We start from the raw sequence: 27,061 nt of genomic DNA on the forward strand, positions 1-27,061 counted from the left end.
ATTTACGAGGGCAATAAAAGGTATCTATACTATCTCTTTATTATTGGCATAGTAAATGTTTTTTCAATCCAATTCTGATAATTAAGTTTTGTCCCATGCAGAAGTTCTGAAAATGGTCTTGTTTTAGAAATGGTTAGTTACCACTCAACCTGATAAAATTTTAAAAAATGTAACATGTCATTATTTCTTTCGTTTTAATCTGATTCTGATAGCGTTGTTTTCGTTCTCATGTGGATGTTTCTAAAATGAATAGCATCAGTTGGTTTTCTCTCAAAAAATCCATGCACTTACAGATATCAATTCAGTCAAACAAAATAAGGCAAACAAAACTGATCTTCATAATACTGTTGTATTTAATCAATTCTCCATAATCATTGTGAACTGTTTATAAAATAATGTCAGTTTCAGATCCAATAATTTGAAATAGAAGGGGGCCAGGGAGGGATCTTCATAAATGGTTGGGGATCAGGTAAGAACACTGATGATTATGGCACCTGTAGATGGCTGGAAATAGCACTCTCAGCGGTAAAATTTGAATACAATTTTCTTTCTTTCTCCATTTTTAAAATTTTATTTTGGGAAATTTAGCGGGATAAGGGCCAGCCTCCCTCCCTCCTTGAATCTGCCACTGAACATCTATATAATTTTACTTTGTCTCTCAGGTTCCAAAGGCAAGTTTTCTGACTGGCAATCAGTATACCATTAAACCCCTGGCGGACAACTCCAGGGAAGAAAAAAAGTGTGAACATGCACCAGCGGGGTTGCCAGGGACCCCCCCCCCCCGTCGGGGAGAGAAACCACAATTTGTTAGGGAGGGAAAAAAATGTGTATGTATTTTCTACATATTAGTAGACCCAAAATCAATTAAATAAGCATTTAAAACTCCTAAATTGTCATATATCCCTATGGAACACTTTCGAGAGATTTTGAGCTACGCTCGACCATGCCCACTTTTTCATTGGGAAAATCCCCCCTCTGGTAAATCCTGGCACCACCAGGTATGAGTATCAATTAATTGAATAGGCGTGCCACCTGAATAGGGGTTATCCGTAGTGTTAACAGATATACTTTCCCTATGTTTTGTAGCCGAAAAAGTCTCCCCTTAATAGGGATGTCCCAAAGGAGGGGTTCTACTGTATTCCAATATTATTCTTAATGTATTTAAGCTTTAATAGACAATTATAGACAGTGAAACAAAATTTATCTCTGGACTTAGCATATACTGTACTATATCCACAAAAAATATATTATTCATTGTTTTAAATTATGGGGTGAGCCATGCACTTGCTCACGGCTCACTCTTATCACTGACATTCAAATAAATCTTTATTCTAATAAGTTACATAATTACATTATTTCTACATCTTATTTTTAATTATCATTGAGAAGCATAAAATATAAAGATAATAATAAGTTTATTGTAGGATAATGCACAGTGATTAACATTAACACAATAACATTACTGTACAGTACTTAGGGCATGTAGTAGCCTAGGGCAATTAGTAGCCCAGTCTATCTTAAATGGTATGCTTTGCTTATGTGTCAATCATGTCTTAGTGGATAGGTTCCTTCAGAAGTATAGCATACAATTTGTAAGACACTGCTCAATAATGTTACTCTTCCCATGTAAATCATGCATATTACAGTGCTAACTACAGCTGCACTTGCCTAAGTCGAATCCAAAATGCCCTTGAAATATTGTTCGACTTAAATAAAATTCAACTTACAGATTGTTAATAAATGGAAAACACAACAATTTGGCATGTAAAATTAAATTGACTTAGAAATTATTCGACTTAGGCAAAGTCGACTTAGGCAAGTTTAACTGTATACAGGATGTAAATGAGCCCATGGGCGAGAATGGGGGCTGGGGGGGGGTTTAATCTCTGTCAAGTTTCATGTAATAAATGTGTGTGATATATAGGCATGATGATGTCATAATCACACCCATATATTGGCAAATCACACAGATATTTTAAACATAAAATTTTAGAGTATGTGACATGCCTAAATATGGTCATGATGACATCACATCATGACCATATATAGGCACATCATGACTATATATGGGCACATCATGACTATATATGGGCATACAACAGTTTTTTGTCAAAGAAAATTTGATAGTGTGTACAGAGCTTTATGAATGGGTAGCAATGTTTGATGTGAGCAAGTGAGACCGATACTGTCTGCTGAGCCCGGTTTGCCAGAATTTTAGGAGTTGCTTATCTGACTCCTCTGTCTTCATTATCTTTAGAAGACGCTCCATCTCTTCTTCACTTCCTGTGCCTGATCGACTAAACTTGTAAACAACCTTTACTTTGCTGAAAGTAAAGAGATAAAGATAATTGTAGACATACAAAAAGTGTATCTGTTAAAATGACACAATTTTAACAGATACACATTTTGTATCTGTTAAAATGACACAATTGATGAACTCTTTTCAGTTGTAGTGTGTTGTCTTGCAATTGGCGTATGTACACTACAATGACACAGTACATCTTTCGAGACGAGTAGGGGGTTACCCCGGTGTACTGGTCCATACAGCCCCTGTTGTGGACAGATGAGAGTAGCTGGTACCGGTTTACAGGGTAGCTCAAACACAAAGGGACTCTTTGGGGAGAAGAAACTTACTGTACGAGCTAGTCCACACCTCCATACTGCAAGTACGATGATTCTCACATCAGAGAGGCCTGTACTTACCGGAAGATAGCTATATAGATAGATATTGTATTGTCCGAAGTGTAGAGTTAGGGAAGAATTGAAAATGTATGTGACCAATAAGATGAACTTTGAACTTTATATGCCACCACCATACAAAAGTAAAAATTAAAAATCTTTGTTGTACTCACTTCATCCATTCTTCTTGTAAGCAGATCAGATACGTTCTCACAACCTCAGGTGTGAAGTGAGTGCTATCTAGGATACTCTCTATCTTAGCTAAAATGGTTGGTCCTGGAAATAACATGACAAACAAGTAAATAGATTCTGTAATTCCTGAATGAAATATTTATAATGTCTCTTAATAATATTGATAATAAATAATAATAAACAATACATTATACAAAAATAATACAGTATTAATAAAAAAAAACCAATATTATTAACTTGAGGTGTACGAAAGCTCAGTGTTAGCCACTATGTGTACATTGAACCTTTCCGACCGTTAGTCCATGGTTCAATTCTATTGACCTTCTCCTTATGCAAGTTTACAATAGCTCATTATCTTTCCAGTGAGATAACTAGGCCATTTGTCACGAGTGCAAGAAATCCCATGTGCACGTTATAACCAATTAGATGACAGTACTTTTTAAAAGCAGAAGCAAAGGAAAACAACCATTAAGATTGTTTTCATTACCTTTATCTGGCAAAGGTCGACTGCTCGTCATGTTGATGCCGTAACCATGGAACGGACTATCTTTGCTCACGCACAATCTATTAGAGTTTGTCGGACACATATCGGGTGACAGGATGTCCAGTAGAATGTACTGTTCGTTTTCGATGACGTGTGGAGGGAGACCGGTAAACGGAGGAAGGCCGAGGAAATTGCACGTCCATGAGGGTTGGTAGTTCTCACTGAATGAGACTACTTTACAACAACCATTTGGTAGTATACTCTGCAAAGGTGATAGTAAAAAATAAAATTTTAAGCCTTCATAGTTTCTATAATTTGTTCATACTTTTACTGTACTATACTATTCTGTACTGTACTTCAGTGGTGTTTCTAGGGGTATTAAAATGGGGAGGGGGCTGTTATGGAGCCTGATTAGAAAGTGTGAGGTGCTAGCTAGGGTATAATCGATCTGAAGGAAGAGGTTTGGGGAAGAGGTCGGGAAAACTCGGGGAGGGGGATCTCCCCGACGAGCTCTCCCAGAACATAAGACTCTAATATTGATTAAACAAACCTTTTAAATCATTAAATTGAGTTTCCAGGGCAATTTCCCTTTTATTAGGGACTTTTCCCACCACCCTTTCTGGTACTGGTACTGGTATGGGCATTTATAATGCACCTCTTCCTTGCGGAAGACCTTTTCCCTGGTCATTTGGTCTACACGCTAAGTGTTGCTACTGGTAATCAGCACAGGAGCAGGCAACCCCACCAGGCACCCTTTTATACTCCCGGGTGGAGAAAAGCAATGCAGATTAAGTGCCTTGCTCAAGGACACAAGCAAAATGCACAGCGAGGGATTGAAACCCCAACCTCGAGGTTGGGAAACCAACCTCGAGGTTGGGAAACCAACCCGTTTTTGCTGTGCCAAACCCCTTCCACCCTTTCAGGCAAATCCTGGTGCCACTACTGGGCCCCTAGTCACTTACCTTTAGAATATCTAGTAATGAATTAATTGTGTTGAAATGCTGAGACCTCACAATTATTTGATTTCCGATTAAAACATGATGAGCTAAGTCATGGAAATTTAAGCTTCCGAGTACCTTTAACAAAGGAAAAATAAAAACATGTTTTAATGTTTTGAAACAATTATTCTAATGCATTTTTAACACAAAGCAGATAAACAATTTCAATTTCAAGTCATTGGAAAAGTCAACAAATATGAACAAAATTATCTTTTTCAAATAATCTTGAATCCAAATGAAATTATTTAAATAAAATAAATATGAAATTACATTTCTAAGGTCACGTAATGACGTGAAGACAGGTCCATTATCATTACAGGGTTCTTCTACAACTAGTGGGTTAGCCAATTCAATTGGTACATGCTGAAGTAACTCCTCATTTGGGGGTGATTCTGTCTCCTCTACTTCTTTTACCTTTGTGTCAACCATTATAAAACCATCTTCAGTCTCTGAAGAAAAAAAAATAATATAAACCATTTTGTTTTTTATGTTTTCTTTATGTTCAACAAGATGGACAATCAGGCAATCACAGGATGGAAAGATTTAATGCTCTTTGCACTTAAACCCAGTTCACACAATCGAATATTATGTGAAAACTTCTATGATTTATCCATATATGGATGTGAAATGATATCATAATGCCTGTATATGGGAAAATCACACAAACAAATAACACATAAAGCATTCACATTGTAAATAGCAAAATGCCTGATAAAATACATTAAAAATACTATAATGACTTAAGCTGTGTTCACATTGACAGAGTATGAATATACTCTTCTATGAAAAAGATAAAATGATGATCTGTCCTGAAATTGACAAAAATCATCATTTTATTGTGTACTCTTTCAAGGGTAAGGAAGGAAGTCACAAAAAAAGAGTACCGTAAAACCTCGAATAGAAGCCCATCTTGAATTGAAGCCCCCTCTTTAGTTACAAAATTTGCCTTGAAAAACAGCCCAGGGTTCTTTTCAATATAGCATGGGCTTCTTCTCAAGATAGTACATTACATACACTGTACATAAATTTAAAAGAAACAAAATACACAATTAAACACATGCTTGGCTTAATATACAGTTAGGTGATTTAATATACTCCATGATACAGACTGATATTACAGTTGGCCCTATTTATTGTTTTATAGTAGTAATTCCCAAAATTTATGGCTTTCATTTTGAAAAGAAACCCTCTGTACTTTGCAAAAAAAAACCTTATACAGAAGCCCATCTCCAAAAGAAGCCCATCCAATGGGTGCAAAAAGCAAAAGAAAAAGCCCAGAGCTTTTATTTGAGGTTTTACATTATGTTTTGTAAAAATGTTGAAAATAATGGATGGCCCCCTACTGATTCTTACCTTTTACTTTATCTAAATCTACAACAGTTTCTTCTTTTGGTGGACCTTGCAGCACTTTCTCCACAATGCGGCTACCACCTGTTTTTAATATCCATGTTAACGTCATGTGTATATACCGAAACAGGTTCTTATCGTCCGTTAAATCTATCAACGATCTGTAAGTGCTACCACCACGTCGACGGAAAAACTGATCATTGTTGAAAAATTCTTGGTTCATTCTCAGCGACTTCTGAGGCTGTTCTTGCTCGTAAACTTTCGCACCTTTTGTTTGCAGTTCCTTGATCAATGCGCGGACATTTTTAACAAGGAATGGCCAAGAATTGAGGAGGTAGATTCGGTCCATCATGACCACGATAATACTGTAGAAACGCTGAAATCCACGAGCTTTACTGTCTTTCACGAAAAAAGTGTAGCTGAACACGTATCCTTGGTCGTCATCGCCAAAGAAAACTGGGCCCTCACGCCCCTGGCAAACCTACAGTGTTCAGAGTTGAATTGAAACTCTATGTCATGAACCATTTTTAAAACTGATTAAAACTGTCTTTCAATGTTATTGTACTATTTAGAACAACATCATTACATGTTATACTGTACACTGGGCGAGTTTTATTCTTATTATTTATTTAGGCACTCAATACATGTGCCAAAGATTGCCAATAGCGAATATATCACTGTCCTACTTGTAGGTGACAATCCCTTGCACAAGACAAACATACACACACGATGCTTTACACAAACTAAATCTCAATATGAGGTTTAGGGAATGGAGTTGTTTAGGTCGTGAGAAAAAAATCCTGCAACACTGACATTAATTGAACCCAGGACCCTGGGATTGGAAGGCAATCATCTTAACCACCAAGCTATTTAACTCCTCTTGAAAAAAGCGGCCTACTCGAAAAAAGAGTATATTGTCTGCCTACTCACCTCGCAACTGAGGCTCCTCACACAAGCCTGGCGTACAATACTAAACAGTAGAGGCTGGTCTGGATACTGCATGCTAACATAGCTGATGTGTGCTTCATGATCGGTACTGATAAGGCCTGGCTGACCAGGTTGAAATGACCTACAGGCCTAATGAAGATAAACAAAAAAATATTAATAAGGCTTGAAGGTCTGCATCGCAAATTGACTATAATAATTATATACCATGTGGCATGCAACAAATTTTAATTGATGGTATTTCGGTTCTGAGAATAAAATAATAAATAAAGTATTCAATTATATTAATATAAATAAATAATAATTTCATTTTAAATCTAGGCTTTTGAATCAGTGTGTTCACAATGAACATAAAACCACAGGCTTAAAACGACACATGCATACTGCACAAAAAATGACAAGGCTTAAAAGATAATTCAATAAAGCATACAGATATACTTAAAGTACATGTACAGTGTATGTACTGTACTATCTCGATAAAAAGCCCATGCTATCCTGAAAAGAAGCCCATGGGCTTCCTTTCAAGATGGGCTTCTTTTCGAGGCTACTTCTGCAAAATAAAGAAGGGAAGTGGAGGGTGGTTCAATTTGAGATGGGCTTCTTCTTGATATTAGGCCCATTGAGCTTTTATTCGAGGTTTTATGGTATAATGCTTACTTCACAGAGTTCTGTCTTTGGGTTTTTGCCAATGCCACCATGGGATGAAGCAGAGCCTGTGCTGGAGGATCTGGACCGGTTCCAAGGGTAGTAAGACATTTTCTTCACTTTACCGTCCAGCACATCTTGAGGATCATCTGCATGAAATGCTTGAGTACAGAAAAGGATGCTGGGACCGTGCAGCTCACAGAAATGGCACAATGCCATAACAGCATTCATCTTTAGATGTATCGCTAAAAATAAATCAGATTGAGTATTTACCAATTGGCATAACAAAGAGGCCAAGGTCCTGGGTAAGGCTTTTTCTGGCCAACGACCTTGCGGGTTGGGTATGGGTGGGTGGGGTAGGGCCCAGTCTGGGTATGGAGAGAAGGCCCACATGTTTCGGCACTTTTAATCTTTTAATGGCGCATTGATGCATTTTACACGCTTTGCTATTTAAAAGGCCCACCCTAATTGGAAATAGTAACAATTATGGCTGAGTATGTGTTCCATGATACATGTTTGATCCAAAAATCGCGGTAATAATGTGAAGCGCTTAGAGGCTTTAGGCATGAAGGTCTATATTAAAAGACCGACATATTATTATTATTAAAGGAATGAACTGGGTTTAGGCTGGTTTTAAAATGTGGACAGTCATGCATTAGTAATCACTTTTTTTTCACACAGGCTATTGCCAAAATTCTTTTTCCATTAAAAAAATTTGCAAATTCTGATCAAATTCAAGGCAATAATAATGAGTAAATGGGCCCTAATGAATGATATGAAATAACTTTTGTGTTTATACATTATGGAACAGTGAAAGCACAAAACATGGCAACAATAAATACGCTACTAGGCCTGCCTACTTACTTTCAATCTACAAACAAAGAGTAGTTAGGCCTAGCATAGACCTGTCCGCCTACACTGCTTGGCCCTGGAGCTGCTTCACACCGGAAAAGGGGAGGCCTCTACCTACAGGCTAGATTTTATTTGCTGTTTTTTCTCTACTAGTCAATTTAATTAAATGGAAAACTAGTTATTTCTATACTACAATTTACATTAAACGTAATTTTCGAGCTCTACTCACTTTGTTCAGCACAGCTAGGACGAAATAAAGTAAACTTTGAGACGGAAAGCACACATTTTGCAATCGACGACGACTCATTGTCAGATGATTTGTTTTGGTTGGTAAATATATATAAATGCGCGGTCCAGCACGAAGTATTCAATTGTTTAGCATCCGAGACCGCGGAGGCGGCGGATATAAACATAGAGACAGGCCAAGTGATAGTGGCTACATCGTAACTAAATAAAACCATAGAAAAGAATAATTTTTGCTGGTAATCACTGTGTTGTAACAGTTTATATAACATCTGGCTTCTACTCTATGTTGCCTAGCTAAGTATGGATCATCCCTAGCACTGGTAGGACTCTATCAATTAAGGTAGGCCTTCTTATAAATGTTTGTGGTGGTAGGTAGGTGAATTAGAGGAGGCGCGCCTGCCCTACACTACAACTAGACTACTTACATACAGTATTCTATTTAGGAGGCCTAGGCTAGGCATTTTGCATGACTGCTGAGTTCCAGCCTAACTAGGCCTATTTATTGACATTGTGTTAATTTTCCACAGATAAGATAAATGTAAATTTACTGAGAAGAAAATCATTGCACTGCATATGAAAATAGAACAGAAAAAGAAGAAATGGAAGAAATCAAAAGACTACTCAATCTTTATCAAGAAATGGTAATTGATTGTGAAGCTGACCATGATGATGCCAAGGACATGCAACCCAGCTCAAACTTTGAATCTCAAATCAGATTGTATGGCTGCCCTATATTACCACCCTTAGTAAGTTGATATACTGTACAACCCCTGAAATCTTTCAATTTCTATGTCAGACCAGAGAAATTTAACATATTGTTCATATATACAGTATATATATTTTGATGTATATCAATGTTGTGAATTTCTCTGATGAACTTTTTTTTAGATGACAGATGAAAAAAGAAAAGAGATGGCTGCTTTTAGAAATCTGGCAAACCAAAAGCTGGAAGCCATTGAACAACATCGTAAACAGAAACTAATTGATAGAGTGCAGGCGATTGTTGACACAATCGATGTAAGATAATTTTATAATTTATTACGGTAATATTTTTGAAAATGGTTACAACATAAAGATGAGATCTTGTAGTAAGTGAAATGGACCTTTTTGGAATGTTCAAAATTAACAGTTGACCAATCACAACGGGGCCAGGATAACATGCTTGTCTGATAAGCACAGCTGTTGCCCCACACTACGTACATGTTTACGTATACATACAATGTTGTTTTGTGAGACCTTAGAAACAATATCCAATAGGCAGGTCTTTGCAGAAAGGCTTATAAGTTTTCCTCCTTTTTTAAAGCATATTTAAATCTACACATTTTTATTGAAACATCAAACATCAAACCTCAGATTTGAATAACAATAATTTGAATGTGTTACACATTTTTAATTTTAACTAATTCAATTTTTTTAATTGGCAAGTCAGTCAAATAATAGGCCCTGTTAATATTTTAAATGAATAAGTCAACATGTTTTTCAAAAAAGAAATTAATTGTTGACAGCTATTTAATATTCATTGGTTTTAAAATTATTTTTTACTCTAGGACAAAAAATTGTCAGTTCAAGAAAGTCAAGCAGATAGTTCTATTAAAGATATTAATCTTCAGGTGGATCCAAACCATCAGCAAACCTCACAAACTCTAGAGATATCATCACTAAATGTTGAACAAAGACATGTAAATGGAAGCATACTGCCTGTGATTGGTCATGAATCAAATACATCAATAGTGACACTTAGCACAAGTGGAAGTGATAATGATTCATCAGCTGAAATCAATCAGACTAGAGTCCATAAAATCCTCAATCAGCTGTCACATCCTAAAACAGTTGGTTGTGGCTCTACAAAGCCGGAGGAAGCTGCAGTATCAAGCAGTAGTGGCACCGAGAATAGCAGTCTGTTGCAAACTGTGGTTCGTGTAGATCAAGAGGTTGACTCAATTACTGTGCTTGATAAAGACTCCTGTTCTGGAAATGTATCAAGTATTTTGGATGCAGGCAACTTTGAAAATGTACAAGAAACCTTTGATCTGGATAAGGTCAGAGAGAGTGTCAGTGATTCTGAAGCTCTGAGAAATTATGTTGGTGAATATTCTCTGTTGCCAACAATTGGGCCATCATCAACACCAGATCTGTCATTTGTGTCACCAGAAATTATAACCAATGTTGGTCTAGAAGCAGATGTGATATGTGCAGAAAAGACTGTAGATATAGAGGAAAATATTGGAGGAGATGACATGATTGACACAAGAGACAGCAACTTTTCATTAGACACCATTGGGCAGTCCTGCACTCTTCCTGTCAGTTTGGTAACTGAGAGCACATGTTCAACTCTTTATGAAGTGGTCGAGCCATGGAACATACCAGAAGAGGTTGTTCATGATAAAGATATAAAGACAGCATCTACCTCTTCAGAATGTGAAGAGACCACACCAACAACATCACACATGAGGAGAAACTCCTACACATTGGATCATCCCTCCCCAGCCCTTCTGGAGGCACAGGCTCAGAACAGAGCACCACACATTGAAGATAAACCAGCCGATGATCAAGTTCACGCAAAACCGGTTAGAAGAGCTTTGGACCTCTCTGATGGTTTCCAGTCCTCTGGTATCCTTCAAAAGTCAAGTCCAGATAATGTGAAGCTTGATAGAAAAAGTAGTCAAGTACTTCCGAAGACCAATTCTTTTGAACAGACACATAAGACATATCCAGATAATCAGTATGATGTTTTTCAAAGTGAGATAAAGAGTGATGCTCAAAATGAAACAATTGGATATGTTCCATCTAAACCAGCTATTAGTACAATGACCAGTGAAGATGAACAAATGGATAGTAACACTTTGGGTAGTCCCACAATGATAAGTCATGATGTATCTAACAGTGAACCTCCCATGAATGCAATTTATCTCCAGCAGAAAATGGATCTATTGGAGCGTATGCAGAAGGAGATGATGGAAGAACAGCAGAGACAATTAGAATCCCTTATGCAGCAGCAAAAACTGCAGCAGAGGAAAATACAAGAGGAAATGGCAGAGCTTGAAAACCAAATCAGAGAGAGAAAAAACATAACCACAAGTCAGGCAAAACTAAAAACAAATTATGTCAATGCAAAGAGCTCTGAAGGTGTGCAATTTCATTCAAGGCATGATGAAAGAACACTTCCTCTATCTAAACCATCATCAACCATTAGTGGACAAGATAGCACTGGATCAAGATCATCTTTCATCCATGGAGCATCAGATTCTGAGGCAGTTGCCAATGAAGAACACATTGCAAAGTGGACAACACCAACACTTCAAAACTTGAAGGTAAGGTTTAGATGTCTGTTGGTGCATGCTATAAATTGTTACAGACACATTTCTGTAACAGTATTTGAAAAATGACTATTGTTTGTGTAATAATATGTGTTCATATACCAGTTGCAAATGATTGTTCTGGTAAGGACATGGCTTGGATAGACAAGAAGTCTTCTGTATCTGGTGTTCTCTCTCATACAATTACTCTTGCTTGACTTTGGTGAGTTTTTGAAAACTGATGTTTCAACATAGTATGGCTGTATTGTTTTAATATCTTTCTTGCTGTGTATTCTAGGTTCATAATGGCAGCCATTTTGAAAAGGCCTCTGCAGTTGCCAAGGGTTACTTAACAAGAAGACTTATGATGACTGACAAAGTACAATCTGTTGTTAGAACAATAAAGGTAAGGTTTTTATCCCCTCTTCAATTGTAGATATCTATTTTTCCACAATATTAGTAGCAAGTACATGTGCTCTGCTGTAAGGGTTATAATCGTCCTCCTTTTGAGGAAAATGAAGTATAAAGCCTGTTTTTTTTTCTTTAGCAGTTGCTGTGCAACATACAGTAGTTACCATGATATGTTACCTTTATGGTGGAGGTTCACATCATTGCTGATGATAGTGGTATTATGTTGCTTTTCTTAGGAAGTACTTTTTATTTTTTTTTTCATAAACATGGTTTTTTTTGTTTTAGTAATTGTTTTTTTTTCTGAATTGGTAATAAATAAGTATTTTTACCTCTGTGTTTAGGATATGTGGCAGTTTATTTGGCAATTTCAGACAGAGACGCCAGTTAAAAGAGGAGTTATGTCATCCTCAGATACAGTACTAGCCAATAGGGTTCTTTCGCAGGTTAGTATAAACCAATATTTATTGTTGGTGAGTGCAATGGGTTAGGATATTTTTATGAGGTGAATGTTAGAATGACTTATTAAACTTGGCTATTCCTCGTTGAATGGAATCTGTGTTTTCATGGAATTATTCATTCACTTTATAATGTTTCTTTCAGTTGCGAGCAGCTCAGTTTCAACTTCATGACATTTTTTTTGGAATTACAAGTGTTGAAAGAATGGCAATTCTAGCCCAGCAGAGAACAACAGACCAGAACAAGTCCAAGGTAAATTTAAGAATATGGCCCGAGAACATTAATGTAATGTAGCCTAATAATTAAAACATTAATAAAAAAACGATAGTTGTTGACTTGTCCGGTGGAGATAATTAACGAGCAGATCCGCAGTGGTGGAAGTCTGTTCTGGTCCATTGGAGGATTGGGACTACTGGGTGCTCCATTGTGTCGATGTTCCGGTGGACAAAGATAATTTTCCCTCGAGGCTCAAAGATCCCAGATGAACACTTTTTAAATATGGTGTTTTAATCTTATTACACTTATAATTCATTATACTTTTTTCAGAATAGGAGAGACGAAGAAGGCCACTTTGTGTCTGCTGCAACTCGAAAGGCAATGGAACGGAGACACCAAATTAGGTAAATTGTCAAAAATGTGCAACATTGGTGACTTAAAAGGATCACTGCCACCAAAAAAATAACTTCTCAGTAACCACAAGTTATAAGTATTTATATAGCGCCAATTCAAAATTTAAGTTATGAATTTCAGTGAGTTTAGTTGGCAATAATTCTTTCAGTAATTTAAATGTAAAAATAATAATCTAGAAGCCATTCTCATGATTTAAACATTACTTTAATTTGAAAAATGTGAATGTTGTTACTATACTGAAACACAGAAAAAAAAATATCTCTATGACTGAAATAATCATTCTTTCCAGGACTGCAGAAAGTAAAGTCTTTGGGCGACCCCAAACAGCGCCACCAACACACACAACTACACAGAATTCAAAAAGTGGAAAACATGGAAGTAGAGCTTTATCAGAAGAAAAGTGAGTAGTTAAACAAGGAAAGAGTAAATTAACTCCTCTTTAGGTTATGTTATTTAGTACAATGGTTTTAAGAAGATATTAGTATTATTAATATTTGATTGGCCAAACAGTCGAAGTCAGCGACTTCAGTTTGTTCATGACATGAGCTTGGGCCTGAGACAGAAGATCCGGACGAAGTGGTAGTATGTGTAGGAGATCGTAGAGGAGATCCAACATGTGGAAACCACCCCTGTCGGGCCCACCAAGGTGCTACGAGGAGGACCTTGTGTGTGTGACATCTGATATGAGCCACCACCCGTGGAAGAATAGATAGGGATAGAAAGGTAGAGGTCCAAACAACTTCACATGGGATTGACAGGGCATTTGTGGCCCAGGCTGTGGGCTCCAGGTAACAGGAGCAAAACATTGGGAGTTGCGAGGTCGATGTGGGTTTGGCCGTAAATGTTGAATATGTGCCGAGCTACTGTCGAATGAAGCCTCCACTCTGCGGGTAGGAGGGATCGCTGGTGGGACAACGCATCGACGTGCGTGATGTTGTCCTCACGACACCTCATGAGAAGCTGCCACATGTAACAACAAAGGGTTTAAAGACTTGATCTGCTTCTCAACCTTGAGTTTGGAGGTTCAATCCCTCGCTGTGCATTTCTTTGTGTCCTTAGGTAAGGCACTTTACCTGGTTTTCTCTCTCCCCAAAGGAGTACAAATGGGTACTTGGTAGTTACAAAAAAAGAAAACGCTCTGATTATGGCTCCAACATTGAAGCTAAGTATGTGTTTCATATGTGCTTGATCCATTGACTCGGGTAATAATGTGAATGTCACATATAAGATTAACATATTATTTATTGTTTTAGGTCATCAAGAAACCTGAGCAAGTCAGTAAAGGTGAGCCACGGTGGCTTATCTAAGACAAAGAGTAGCTCCCCATCAAGGAAAAGCAGGAAGACATCGCATCCATTCTCGAGACCACTGTCTGCAGCCTCTAAAAGATCAGCAAGAGTTTCTGTTCCAAAATCTTAAGATTCATCCAGTTTAAATTTTAAAAAATACAAAAACCTTGAAAACCTACAGTACTACTCATTACAAATACAGTATAAAGCTTTGAAAATACAATTTATATGAAAGGTGAAGGTACCGTAAATGCGCTTATGTGAGTGCGGCGTTTTTCGAGAGCTTTACGCTTTCCATGCCTGTTCCCGTGTTACCTATTTCACGTATTCCCGTAGTTCGGTAGGCCTATCATAGGTCCTATAAACATTTATAAAAAATGCTTGTGTCTTCAATTTGTTATTTATTCATTTCAACAGTTTACATTATATTTGCAATCCTTTTTCTTAAAGTGTTTCATTACACACAGGGTAATAACTCTTGATTAAGTGCTGCGGCGCTTAAAAAAAAAATCATGTTTGGTGCGGTGCTTATTCGAGCATTTACGGTACATGAAAAAGGTTGTTTTGTAATTATAGCGGAATGAGTCATACTTCGAGTACTGTAGGACCAAAGCTCTTGAACAACTTCACTTGAGGGTTTTAAGATGCATATATTTTTGAAGTTGAGCCTTGAGCATTGTATGTTAGAATGGTGTAATATAAACAAATTGATTGATTGATTGATTGATTGATTGATTTTGTAGTTTTGAAGACCAATCATACTGCTATATTTTGGGGTCTGTCCCATGCTGTCATGCATAAAGACCCAAAATCTTGCGCATAGTAATAATATCCCGTTAAACTTGCCTAAATTTTTATGTCGATCTTATCATACATGCCAAATATTTGTTATTAATTAACCGTCTGTAAGTCAAATTATATTTAAGTTGAACAGTTTTTCAATGCCATTTTGGATTCAACTTATAGGCAAGTTCAACTGTACTTACATTATCAAATAATATGTACCATTTGTGACCTTTGCAGCCTTGTTCTAAAAATTCTTCATCAACAGTACTTAAAAATATCATGGTAATATCATTTATAGGAACAACGAGCTGCACTAGCACTCTACATACTTTATGTCCTTTGATAAAGCGCTGTAGGATGAGATTAAAGAATGCATACACACTGCTAGCTCAGCAGTGCAAACAAATTTGTGTGAAGACGACCTGAAACGCATTTATTCTTAAGTAAAAGGGAAAGATGCAGATCCTGCATGCATTTTCGAGCATATCTGCAACACATATGGAAAGTCTTCAAAGGCACTGCAAAAGCTTCTGTTCTAAGATACTGTACTACCTTAGCTCAGTTGGCTAAACTGGTAGTAGCCATTGTGGGTGCACTGCACCGTGGACATCTCTAGGTCCCCGGTTCAATCCCCATTGCGGCTGTCCTTGTGTTTTAGATGGATTGATAAAATGCCAGTTACGATAGCACACCATCTTTCGGATGAGACGTTGAAGCTGTTGGTCCCGTGTGCATTATGGTCCGTGTGTATGTTAAAGAACGTTGTACGCTATTCGGAATACAGTAGGGGATTGCCTCCTGGTGTACTGCCTGATCACCGGCAGAAAGACCAAACTAGAAATAAGTCTTTAGATTTTTGTGGGTTATCTGTGGTGTTTACACCAAGTAAGTCCATCCATCTATCCAATAAAGATATTCTCTGTGTCAAGCTAATTCCAGGCTGAATGTAGTTTGCCAATAAACAATGGTAGACCCTATAGATATAAACCTCCATGCTATACTTCCGTATCCTTTGAGATGTGTACAAATACTATAAAATGTCCTTGTGAATTTTTGAAGTGACATTCATTTTATACTTCAGTATGCTTCATTAGTTATGCGACTGGTAATTGGTTAATTGATTACCATAGGTCATTGTTTATTGTAGCATCAGGGCACAGATTAGTCTAATCAAATTGTCTGATAATTATCAGACCACAAGCTGTAATCAACACCCCTAAGGTAATTAATTTGTCATTTAAAAACAGGATAGTTAGAACCTACAGTGCTATATTTTGAAGAATAATACAATTCTGTATTGTGATATAATTTGCTTTATAAATTATATGTAATTAATTAAAAACTTTAGTGTGAAAAATATATATTATGTGTAAAAACTTGTGCCTTAAAGCGAGGCTTTTTTTTTTAACGTTTTTTTAGCGAGAACCTGCTGCACACCAAAAATGATGATTTCAAATACGGTAAAAATAAAATTTTACTCGCCACTGCCTTGAAATATCCAAAAAATAAGAATTGCCTATTTCTATTCCTAATTGAGGCATGTTGTGGCAAAATGGCTAAGTTGTAGCAAATATTGAAATTCAAGTTATTGGTATTTTCAGATAAATGAGTATGTGATCTTTAAAATGAGGGGTCATTCATAGAAATTGGACATTTCAATCCTAAGTTATTGGAAAGTGAATGTACAGTAGTCTTAGAATCAAGATAGATGACCACTTCCAGAACTAATACACATGATTAATAAGACAATAAACTGTTGATCTATAGTGAAAAGCAAATTTGGATTTTTAGGCAATTTTTTGAACTCCCATATTTTAAAGCTCATTTACTCAATACTGGACTGTGCAACAACTTAACCATTTCACCATGACATGCCTCAATTATATAAATTTAAAGCATTTAACCATCCCATTACTACAGAGTTTACATTCACCAATAAAATATTATTTTTATGTTCTCCACTGTCTGGATGTTTTAGGCAAAACTATTTGTTAAATAAGAAAACAAAATTTTTATTTTTTTCCCACCCTCCTCTTTAAAAAATTAAGTTCGCGTAATAAGGTATAAAAAAAAGTCTTGCCTAATATACTGATAAATAGTACTGTAATGCTGTAAATGGACAAAAAAAAGATGGAACAAGTTTTAAGACTGTAGATTATTAGTAAATATTCGTGCACCAGTTTCTGGTGAAATCTAAGTTTTTGCTTGTGTATTGATTGAATCTAATAACTGGTGGCCGGTAGCGAGCCGACACAACTTTGTACTATCAAATTCATTCCGTAGTACACAAATAAATTATAACATCGGCATAATACTTCACGACATCAACTTGCATTAGGCTTTGCTTAGTTTAGTTCATTATTCGTTCCTGAGTAATGTCGCAGGCTGGATGAAATCGTTGACAGGACAGAGTTAGTCCATGGCCTGGGGTTGAATACCTTAACTCATTGAAAGTGTGTGTATATTTGCAACAAAAATAAACAATAATAATTCAATATCCCTGTGTAAAGTATTCATTTTATTCAATAAGTTTACTTCCTAATACTCTTTTTTTTTTCTTGTTTTAAATTTATTTACAATATTGTTTTTTACTAAATTGGCATTGAAGCGGCAAAATTCAAAAATCTATAAAAGCAAGGGATAAATATATTTTGCATTGTAAAGGCCATTTCAGTTAATTATCTAATTAACTACATAAACTGCATTGATAGATACACATGTAATCTTGGTGGTATAAATAACGAATATACAATAATCAAAAAGATAAAACCTGTAGTTTATAATAAGTTCCTACCAATATAACATAGTGTTACAGAAGCATAATATATAACTTTTATTAAATATAAAAGATAAGTAAATTGCAAATGATAGTTTTTTTTTTAAAATTTGTTTATGCTAGGTGAAAAACTTAAGAACAAGTTTATAAAATAGTGCTTGGGAATTTATGAAAGATACAAATGCTGGGGAGTCACGCAGGCTGCTGATTGTCGTTGGCAGTCTGAACGTTGTGGCGTTGCGTCGACCGACAACCATTGAACGCAGTAAGTGCCTGGCATAATATTAAAAAAATAAAACCTTAAATCTATATTTCTTGATAAGTTAGCATAATTTAAATTAATACATTTACCCTGTGTCTCCAGAAAACCACTTTGTGCATTAAAAAAAATGAAGTGATAGTAATAGACTATGTTCTGGTCTGCATTTTCTGTTTTCTTAATACAACATTAATTACAATAATATTTACAAAATTTAGGGTCAATTCGTTGAAAAGACGATATAAACTAACAATGAAAATATTAAATATGGATAACATGGAGATGGCAAATAACAAAGACAAAAATGTCAATTTTTAATAATTGAAAGCTTAATAATTTTGGGCTCCTTTAAAATGAGTAGCTGCATTTTAGTATTTTTTCCTCCACTCTAAAAACATCTTCTCTTAAATACAAAATAAAAGTAAAACAAAATATTTAACTGGGTTGGCCCTGCAGGTCTGTTGGTAAACCAACTGGTTAGTAATTGCAGAGTCTTTGGTTAAAAATCATAATAGTAATACAGTAAGTTTTCACAAAAAAAAAAAATGGTATAAAATTTTAATAAAAATTTATAAAAAATATGTAAGTAAAACACAAGACTTTAATTGAGAGTTGTGAGAATAAATGAGGCTTGCTATCCCCATACTAGCATCAGTAACTGAAAATGAAAAGTGGCCTTTTATATGATGGGGTAATTTACTGGAATCGACTGACTATTGCCAAACTTACAGCTTCTCTGTACTAAAGTATATAATACTGCTACATTCTTATGCTAATTTAAGCCTCAAATATCTGAAATAAATAAATAGAAATGAGCATCTACCTTCTATTGAATGTATAATGTGGAAAAAACTTGTAGAACAATATACCATAGGAATGAACAAATACCTCCTCATTTATGGATAGATATATTACTGAAAGCTCATAAAAATTGATTTAATCAAATAATACTATAAAATTATAATTATACATTTACAATATTAAAATAATGGCAATGTTTAAATGAATAATTCATTCTGTTATATTAAGTGGAATATCTGCAAAAAAAGAAACTAAATTAAACTCTTCAGTTGATTCTGAATTGTACCTTCAGTCTCAACAACATTTGTAGTATGAATGTGATCATAAATTATGCTCGTATTTTTCTCCAGGGGCTAGGTAGGTCCCTGGATCTGGGCTAGATAATTATCACAGGATTCAACAACAACTTAAGATACAAAGCACTATCATAAAATACCAATGTGTTATTGCAATCATATCAAAATTAATAGGGGAAGGTGGAACTTTTGGAAAATACAGTGTATACTTATGTAGATGCTGATGTACAGTATTCAACATATGTGGGAAAAATTCTATGCATGTTATAGGATGATTTTTTTTTATATACCACATAAGAGCATGCAGTGATTTATCTAGCAAAGCTGATGATCTGTAACAATTCTAAATACAAGTGGGGCTATCTGTGGTTGTGAGAAAACAGGATTTGAACTTAGGCCCTTCAGACTTAAAGGCAAGCACCATCACTATCAAACCACCACTGCACTTAAGAATTTAAGAATACAAAGTATGTTTTTGGTGTTAATAAATAAATATTACTGTATCAGGAATACCGGTATTCCATCTCTATGAATGAGGTTGAAAGTCAGAGAAAACATACATTTTAGTGATCTTGAAATCAGTGATAGTACTGCAGTTAAAACTATTTACCAGCACATCTTATGAGCATGTGCAGTAGGTTCTTTGGTTTGGGCTATGAATGACTTGGATTTCTGCTGGCTGTAATCACTCCCATGATGGGTTTAGGAATTCAAGGTTCCAAGTTGATGTCCAGGACTTGAAGATCGCCCTCTCTGTATTGAACCTGTATCCGCCCGTGTCTATGGTGTCGTGGTACTGGTACATTAGGCACTGTGGTAGAGACGATGGGTTGTAGTAGCTATATGGTGTAGTACTGTCAGGATTGTTTCTAAAAAGAAATTAACAGAATGATTTTGTTATACAGTATAATAAACCACAATGAGAGGTAACATCCCAATGTGACCCCATCAGTGTGCCCCCCCCCCCCCCCCCCTCTCCCTCCACTGCTATATACGCTGCTGGAAAATACATATTATACATTCGGAAAATACACATTACAGGGGAAGATTTAGGGGGGGCCGGCCCGGCCCCCATTTTGTAAAAAAAAAAAAAGAAAAAAGGGAAGGAAAAGAAAAAAATGATAGCCCAGAAGGCCTCAAATGTTATTTTCGGGCGTCTAGAACACAAGAATTTTGCGACCCCCTAGGACAGTGTTGTCTCAATCGGCCTAACTTTCGGCCCCTCCTTTTGGACCTCTCTGGATCCGCCCCTGCATTATACACTCGGAACATAGCCTCCAACTCAGCAACATTTATTTCACATTTATCCAAGACACTGTTCCACATCAAAATCAAGCATCCATTTCTCTTGGAGCAACAACATAATGTATCTGACTGTTTGAAAAAAGAGCAGACAAAAAAACAGCAGAATGATCAATGGAAAGCTTACTTGCAATGGTTCTCGGGTACCATTCCATAGACTTTGGTGCTGTTACAGAGCTCACCAGCTAACATCACTGCATACCAACCAGTTGAGAACATTCCACCGGATGAAGCTCTACAAAATCAGAATTTGAATGTCTTAATAAAATTTCATTTTAAGGGGGAGGGGTGTTGGGAGGGAGGGGAGACTCACTCAAAAAAATGTTAAATTTAACTCAGAAAAATTGTACAGTATAGCTGAAATAAATATTAATAGAAGATATGAAACCTTAAAATAATGGATTGAATCTAAAAAGGATAAATTATATGTACTGTACATTGTCCTATTTTATGTTCTTCTAGAGAAAAACGGCCTTTTACTGTACCACATATTAATCATCTTTTTTTGTAAATCATTCACAGTAGTATCATCTACAATTTAGTATCAGTTTGGAATGCAGTTGTCAAGTTCATGGGTCATAGGTCTCCACAGAAATGAAATGCTTTCGAAGGAGTGGAGATGCCTCACATCTGTTCTGATAGTCAAGTATGCAGTTGGTAGTTTTTAATTATATCTTTGGCCCTGACTATTGTACACAATAATGTTACATACGATAATCATTAGAATTATTATCAACATCTCTGGCAACCCTGAGAACTCCACAAGTTTGAATAATAGGAAGCTTAAAACATAGACATACTGTATTAATGATGCTATTTTTTAAAATTTTGAGACTTGATAGAAAGTCGATATAAATGACAAGTACAGTAAATAAATTGAAAATTGATTCCCACAAAAAATATGATTCAAATGTTGTTATATTTTATATAGCCTTACTAAAAATTTGTTCTATATCTTCACCATAATAACTATTTATTAAATATTTTATACATCAATATCCCATTTAACATCATCATATTCACCACCATCGTTTAACATTGACATCACCATTCCTGATAATCATCACCTTTCATTGTCATTACTGTATTCAACATTTTTATCACTACTATCTATCATCATAATCATCACCCTTTATTACCACAATGTAATTATTGTCAGTGTTGTTCCCCATCAGCATATCGTTAGCATCAGATATCATCATTAGCATTGTTCTCATAATTATCATTCTCACAGTTCTCATTACTATCTATAATTATCATTGTTCCATTATCATCATCAATCTTACCATCATCGTTACCATCAACTTTATCAAATTCACAACAATTTCAGTAACCACCATCGCTACCTCCACAAAAGGTACTATCATCTTCAACATCACCACCACCATTAAATTGATAGGCTGTAAGCAAAAATACAAGAAAAATGTTCCACCTTGATGTGCCAGTATGCTCTTGAAAAGCCAATTCAGCTTTATTCTCCGCTGTCGGTGAAAATGTATAGAAGTTTGTGTTGGGATACCTTGCTGTCCATTGTTGAACAAGCTTAGCCCCATTGCCTTGGTTGAACTTAAATGACGGCCCATGGAATACGATTCCGTTCGGATGAATTCTATCCAACAAGTCTCTTTCACTTGCTGCTAAATCTGTGAGGCTGTAATAAAAATTAAATAGAAACTATAATACATAAATATTTAATAAGCAGCTGATATTGCACTGAAGCCTCACCGGTTTTGCAAATGCAGTTCAGAAAGAAAAATGTTAAGTAAAAACCTCTGTACTGTAAATTTCAAATTTCTTGGTTTCGTGCATACAAGAATTTAATAATGTTAAGTAATGTACTGTACCGTATTTAACATAGTATTAAAATGTAGATATTTTAAGGATGACACAAACCTCCTATGTGAAACAATTCGAAGGTTAGTCTTCCTCCCAACATCCAACTCGTAACCATCTGTAGGTGCAACATTGAGGCGAAAAACACAGTCTGCATCATCAATAACATTACCAAGGCGTGAACCAATCATATCACCTAAATTAAAATATTGTATATAAATATTTTAAAAATGTGATTCCTTGCTGTAAATGAGAAAACAATTAAGATAATGGTACAAATTGAAAATAAGAAAGTGTGAAAATAAATTAAATAATTTATTAGTGAATGTTTATTATGGACACCTGTTCATAGATATTTGAATCCTGTACTTGGAATTTCAAGACTTATAGTATATAGTTTTTGTGTCTACTGCCCCCAACGGGGGCATAGACACTATGTCATGATGTAGCAATTAAAGATGGCGAAAAAGGATAAATCTGGTTTAGGCATGATGGGTACTACTACCACGAGGTAGGAGTGCTCTATTGACAATCGAACAGCGTTCGAAACTCGAACACGCATTATAGAGATGCTCTCTAGAACATGGTAGTTCTCTTCATGATCAACGACATACTGTAACGTGTAACTCCAAGAGTCACTCATTTTCAAAGTGTTTTTTTTAGTGCAATATAGTAGTAGGCCTATACAGAATATTGTTAGGAAAGAAAATTTTCATGAAAAATCCAGATACACTACAATAATATACACATCTGCATATTGAAGAACATAAGATACAATTCAAAAAACAAAAACTCCTGTATAAGGCAGTAAAAACAAAAACTCCTGTATAAGGCAGTAGACACACGCTCCTGCTTGAGCCTATTTTTAGAAGTTCTTTTACAATCCCCCATTAATAATAATGCATAAAGACCCACCTGTGATACGCACTGTAGTACACAGAACCACTTATAAAGGAACAATATAAATTGTACAACATCCGCTATAGGAAACTGCCAGCATTGAAAACATGGGATGTAAATTAAGAGTTTTATGTTCTGCTTCCCTTTTGGCTTTAGAATAGGAAGTGCAGTACCTGCATTGTGCTCTTATCTATTTAATCTAGCACACCCACTTACAATAGGTTCATAAATATGTAGTTCTGTTCTTTGAAACATCTATTAAAATCTAGACAAAATCTCTAAAAATAATTAAAAACATTAAGTTGCTCATCTGACTTGAGAAACTAGCTTTAACTAAGTAATGATGATGATGATGAGGATGACGACAATGATGAGGATGATGACAATGATGAGGATGATAATGATGAGGATGAAGATAGTGATAAGGAGGATGATGATGAGGATGATGATAATAATGATGAGGAGGATGATGATGAGGAGGATGATGATGATGAAGATAATGATGATAATCTATCTTTTAGTCTTACATGAATGACCGAAAGAGGCGAGTTTTGAGAATGGATCTGGCTCAGATTAGAAACAAGACGGTATGTCTATGAGGTAGTTCATTTCATAGGGATGGCCCAATAGTGGCGGTTTGGCTGGGAGTTCAGGGGAGTAAATAAGTTTGCACCTTGTGTATACATCAAACTAATTTACTTTCCATGCTTACAAACAAGTTATGTGACCAAGAATTTTTTGTTGCATCAGATTGAAACTTATGGATGAATTTATACTAGAAAGCTTGTAATAATTCTACAATGTTAAAATAAAAGGTTTGAATACAGTATTGCTAGTTGAAACAACGTATAACAAAGTCTCGCCTAATGGGGAATATCGATGTGTATCAATAATCATAAATCCTACTCACCAGAATTAGAGACAACTGCACATGTTCCACATTGCAAGTTTAACATTACACCATCTTTGCGTAAGGATAAAAAGTCCTCAGTTGGCCACTCGAGACGGACGTCCGAGTTAATGCCCCGATGGTAACTAAGCAGTTCTCGACGAGCAATAATATGCGGCCTGTTTAGCTCGTTCAGAAGCCTCCTCTTCTCGTAGTTCTCACGAAGATCGATGGGCATATGGTCTACTCGGTGGACATGGAAGTTGGGACCTCTGACTTCTTTCACGGTCTTGTGACGGGACTTGAGATGCGTCCGTGCGGCATCTTCGTTGAAAGTGTAAATCATCAACATAAACTGCATGAAGAACCCGCATACCAAGAATGGTGCTATTTGTTTTATCTTTAACCACCTCATTGCCATCTGAAAAGGAGAGTGCTTAGCAGTTAGCTCTGCCGTATCATGGGGGCAGGGGTAGGCTGATAGGGTGCTAAGAATGAAGGTCACGTGGGTAGGCTTGATGTTTAGGTGAGGGGGGGCTAAGTCGCAAGATAAGAAAATTTCAGGTGAGGAAGGGGGAGGCAAGTATTCTTTGGAGGGGTGGGTATGCACCCCCTGCGTCTCTCCTAGATATACCATTACCACTGGTTAGCATCTATCACAGCGTGAATTAATTGTCAATCCTGAAGTATTGTATTGAGTACTGTATGGTCATTCCACTAACATCATTGGTCGTGCTAGCGGGGATGGGGGCTTTTAAGCTCACTCTCCAACTGACCAAAGATAAACATATTTGCTAGCTCGCAATAACTGATTTATTACTACTGTACTTGAGCAGTGTCCAACCAGTTTGTCGAAATCCAGTTTGCCAAGATCATGTCCACTTATCAAAATTGAAATCATAAATAAAACTTCCTTAACTAATGAAAGAAACTTTAATAAATGTGAGCAAACATTGCACACAAGCAGCAAAACACATTGGACGAAAGTGTTGAAGTTGCAAGTGATGTCCAATTAACAATTTTTAGATTCTTGCCAATACAGTTCACCAAAATCATGACAACTCACTTTGCTGAAAAACCCAGTTCGCTGAAATGCAGTTTGCCAAATCTTGCCTTTATCGTCATACTGAAGTTATGGATAATAAAGTATTCACAACATATTATTATTAATTATTATTAATAATTATATATTATTAATAATAATAATAATAATATTAATTAAAAATAATAATAATATTAAATAAATAATAATAATAAATTAATAATAATAATAATAACTATTATTACTATAGGCCTACCGTGCAACTGGCCTAGCCTACCACCTACTTTATAGATAAGCCTAGTTTTTAGTTAGGCCTAAGGACCCTAGGCCTAGTTCATAAATACCAACACACCACTAATATTCTACTATCTAGGCCTACACTAACAAATAAGATAAGATGATAAGGCCAACAAATCACTTACATCTGTAGCCTAGGCCTATATACCACGGTTTGCCAAGTTAAAAGCGCGACAATAAATGATGCAATAAATATCCGGTCGTGTGTGCAAGTGGAGTTGCTGCCGCCTTTTGTGTAGACCGACAAAAAATATAAATAATTTGAAAGCGGTGATGCCGATGAGTAGGCCCCTAGGCTAGGCCCTAGAGTTAGTGAAGGGGAATGTATAACCATGGAAGAGTATACTTACTATAGTACAACAAGTATACACACGCACTAGAAAAACCGAATGATATGATTATAACCAGCGTGTGGTGTCGGACCAAGTTTGAGAGCTCCGTGTTGATACCAATTCCCAGGGTAGGTACGTGAGTACTTTCATTCATCATATTCCATAATCTTCCAGCATGGTTTGCACGCAAAATAAGCATGACATTGGAATCATCTATTATTCTAAAGGTAAATACTTTCCTCAAATAAAATAATTCTAAATAATGACGAGTAGTTGATGACTTAAAAACTGAAAGTATTGATAAAAGATTGATACTGTGCCTAATATATATATAATGGGAACTTGTTTGTTTTATAATTTGTAATCTATAACTCAGCAGTGCCGTTAGGTACGCCACTTGGAAATATGTTGGGCCACTACAGAACACATAACAGAAAATTTGTTTTCATCACTTTGTATTTTGATTGGCTAATTTCGCATGAATGGGAATTGATCAAAGAATTGGTAGACTAAAAATAGAGGGCGGCAGACAGATTATTAAACTTGGCACGTTATCTGACGCAATGATACGTCCAAATTTCAAATGAAACATTAATAAAATTTTGTATTTGTAAGCAATATCTATTATTCTTTAGTTTGGTTTTAAAATCTTTATGTTTTTCTTGTCTTACTTGCATTCATGAAAACGGTTAATTTTTGCGGCACTCAAAAATTGGTAAAATGTACTATTTTGTGCTACATGATCTTAAAATTGTGGAATTTATATCATGTGTTAGTTTAAGTGTCTAAGTTAAGTATATTATACTAAAATTGTGTTTATGTATGCTTTAAGCTTGCTTATTGTTTGAAAAAAAAACTGTTATTTTGGATGCATCACTACCGGTATTGTATGTGCCACCGATCATAAGGTGATATTCCTTGATTGATTTTGCGAGATTGTGATTAGGCCTCGTCCTTCCCGTACACAACCACAGATTCAGATTCAATTTGAGTACGGTACGTCATTTATTATTTTATATATTAAAAAAAACAAAAACAAAAACAAAAAAACACACACACACAAGTTCCATCAGATAAA

The 27,061-nt window shown here is 35.9% G+C and overlaps 3 protein-coding genes across 4 annotated transcripts; 1 reads left to right on the forward strand and 2 right to left on the reverse strand.

The window, feature by feature from the left end:
• Positions 1–335: 335 nt before the first annotated feature.
• Positions 336–8,684, reverse strand: LOC117122915 (folliculin-like). The gene is made up of 9 exons (XM_033268691.1): positions 8,372–8,684; positions 7,303–7,535; positions 6,631–6,777; positions 5,707–6,181; positions 4,624–4,802; positions 4,318–4,431; positions 3,359–3,617; positions 2,853–2,955; positions 336–2,324 (listed from the first exon to the last, which is right to left on the reverse strand). Exons 1-9 carry the CDS (start codon positions 8,655–8,657, stop codon positions 2,141–2,143), a joined length of 1,980 nt encoding a protein of 659 aa, XP_033124582.1. The 5' UTR covers positions 8,658–8,684; the 3' UTR covers positions 336–2,140.
• On the forward strand, positions 8,590–16,702 carry LOC117122914 (centriolar coiled-coil protein of 110 kDa-like). Its single transcript, XM_033268690.1, has 10 exons — positions 8,590–8,728; positions 8,916–9,134; positions 9,277–9,405; positions 9,936–11,699; positions 11,983–12,090; positions 12,437–12,538; positions 12,696–12,803; positions 13,098–13,171; positions 13,471–13,581; positions 14,435–16,702. The coding sequence occupies exons 2-10, from the start codon at positions 8,988–8,990 to the stop codon at positions 14,598–14,600; spliced, it is 2,709 nt and encodes a 902-aa protein (XP_033124581.1). The 5' UTR covers positions 8,590–8,728; positions 8,916–8,987; the 3' UTR covers positions 14,601–16,702.
• A 523-nt stretch (positions 16,703–17,225) lies between these two features.
• On the reverse strand, positions 17,226–26,158 carry LOC117122920 (alpha-N-acetyl-neuraminyl-2,3-beta-galactosyl-1,3-N-acetyl-galactosaminide alpha-2,6-sialyltransferase-like). 2 transcript variants are annotated; one of them, XM_033268693.1, is made up of 6 exons: positions 26,002–26,158; positions 24,334–24,733; positions 22,584–22,719; positions 22,123–22,341; positions 20,818–20,925; positions 17,226–20,257 (listed from the first exon to the last, which is right to left on the reverse strand). In XM_033268693.1, the coding sequence occupies exons 2-6, from the start codon at positions 24,731–24,733 to the stop codon at positions 20,074–20,076; spliced, it is 1,047 nt and encodes a 348-aa protein (XP_033124584.1). In that variant the 5' UTR covers positions 26,002–26,158; the 3' UTR covers positions 17,226–20,073. The 2 variants fall into 2 exon arrangements, with proteins under 2 accessions (XP_033124584.1, XP_033124585.1); XM_033268694.1 differs by lacking the exon at positions 26,002–26,158 and adding an exon at positions 25,777–25,882.
• Between the last annotated feature and the right edge of the window lie 903 nt (positions 26,159–27,061).

This window comes from Anneissia japonica, unplaced genomic scaffold (genome assembly GCF_011630105.1).
Source record: "Anneissia japonica isolate Jap-2015-1 unplaced genomic scaffold, ASM1163010v1 scaffold2227_len217889_cov164, whole genome shotgun sequence".
NCBI classification, from domain to species: domain Eukaryota; kingdom Metazoa; phylum Echinodermata; class Crinoidea; order Comatulida; family Comatulidae; genus Anneissia; species Anneissia japonica.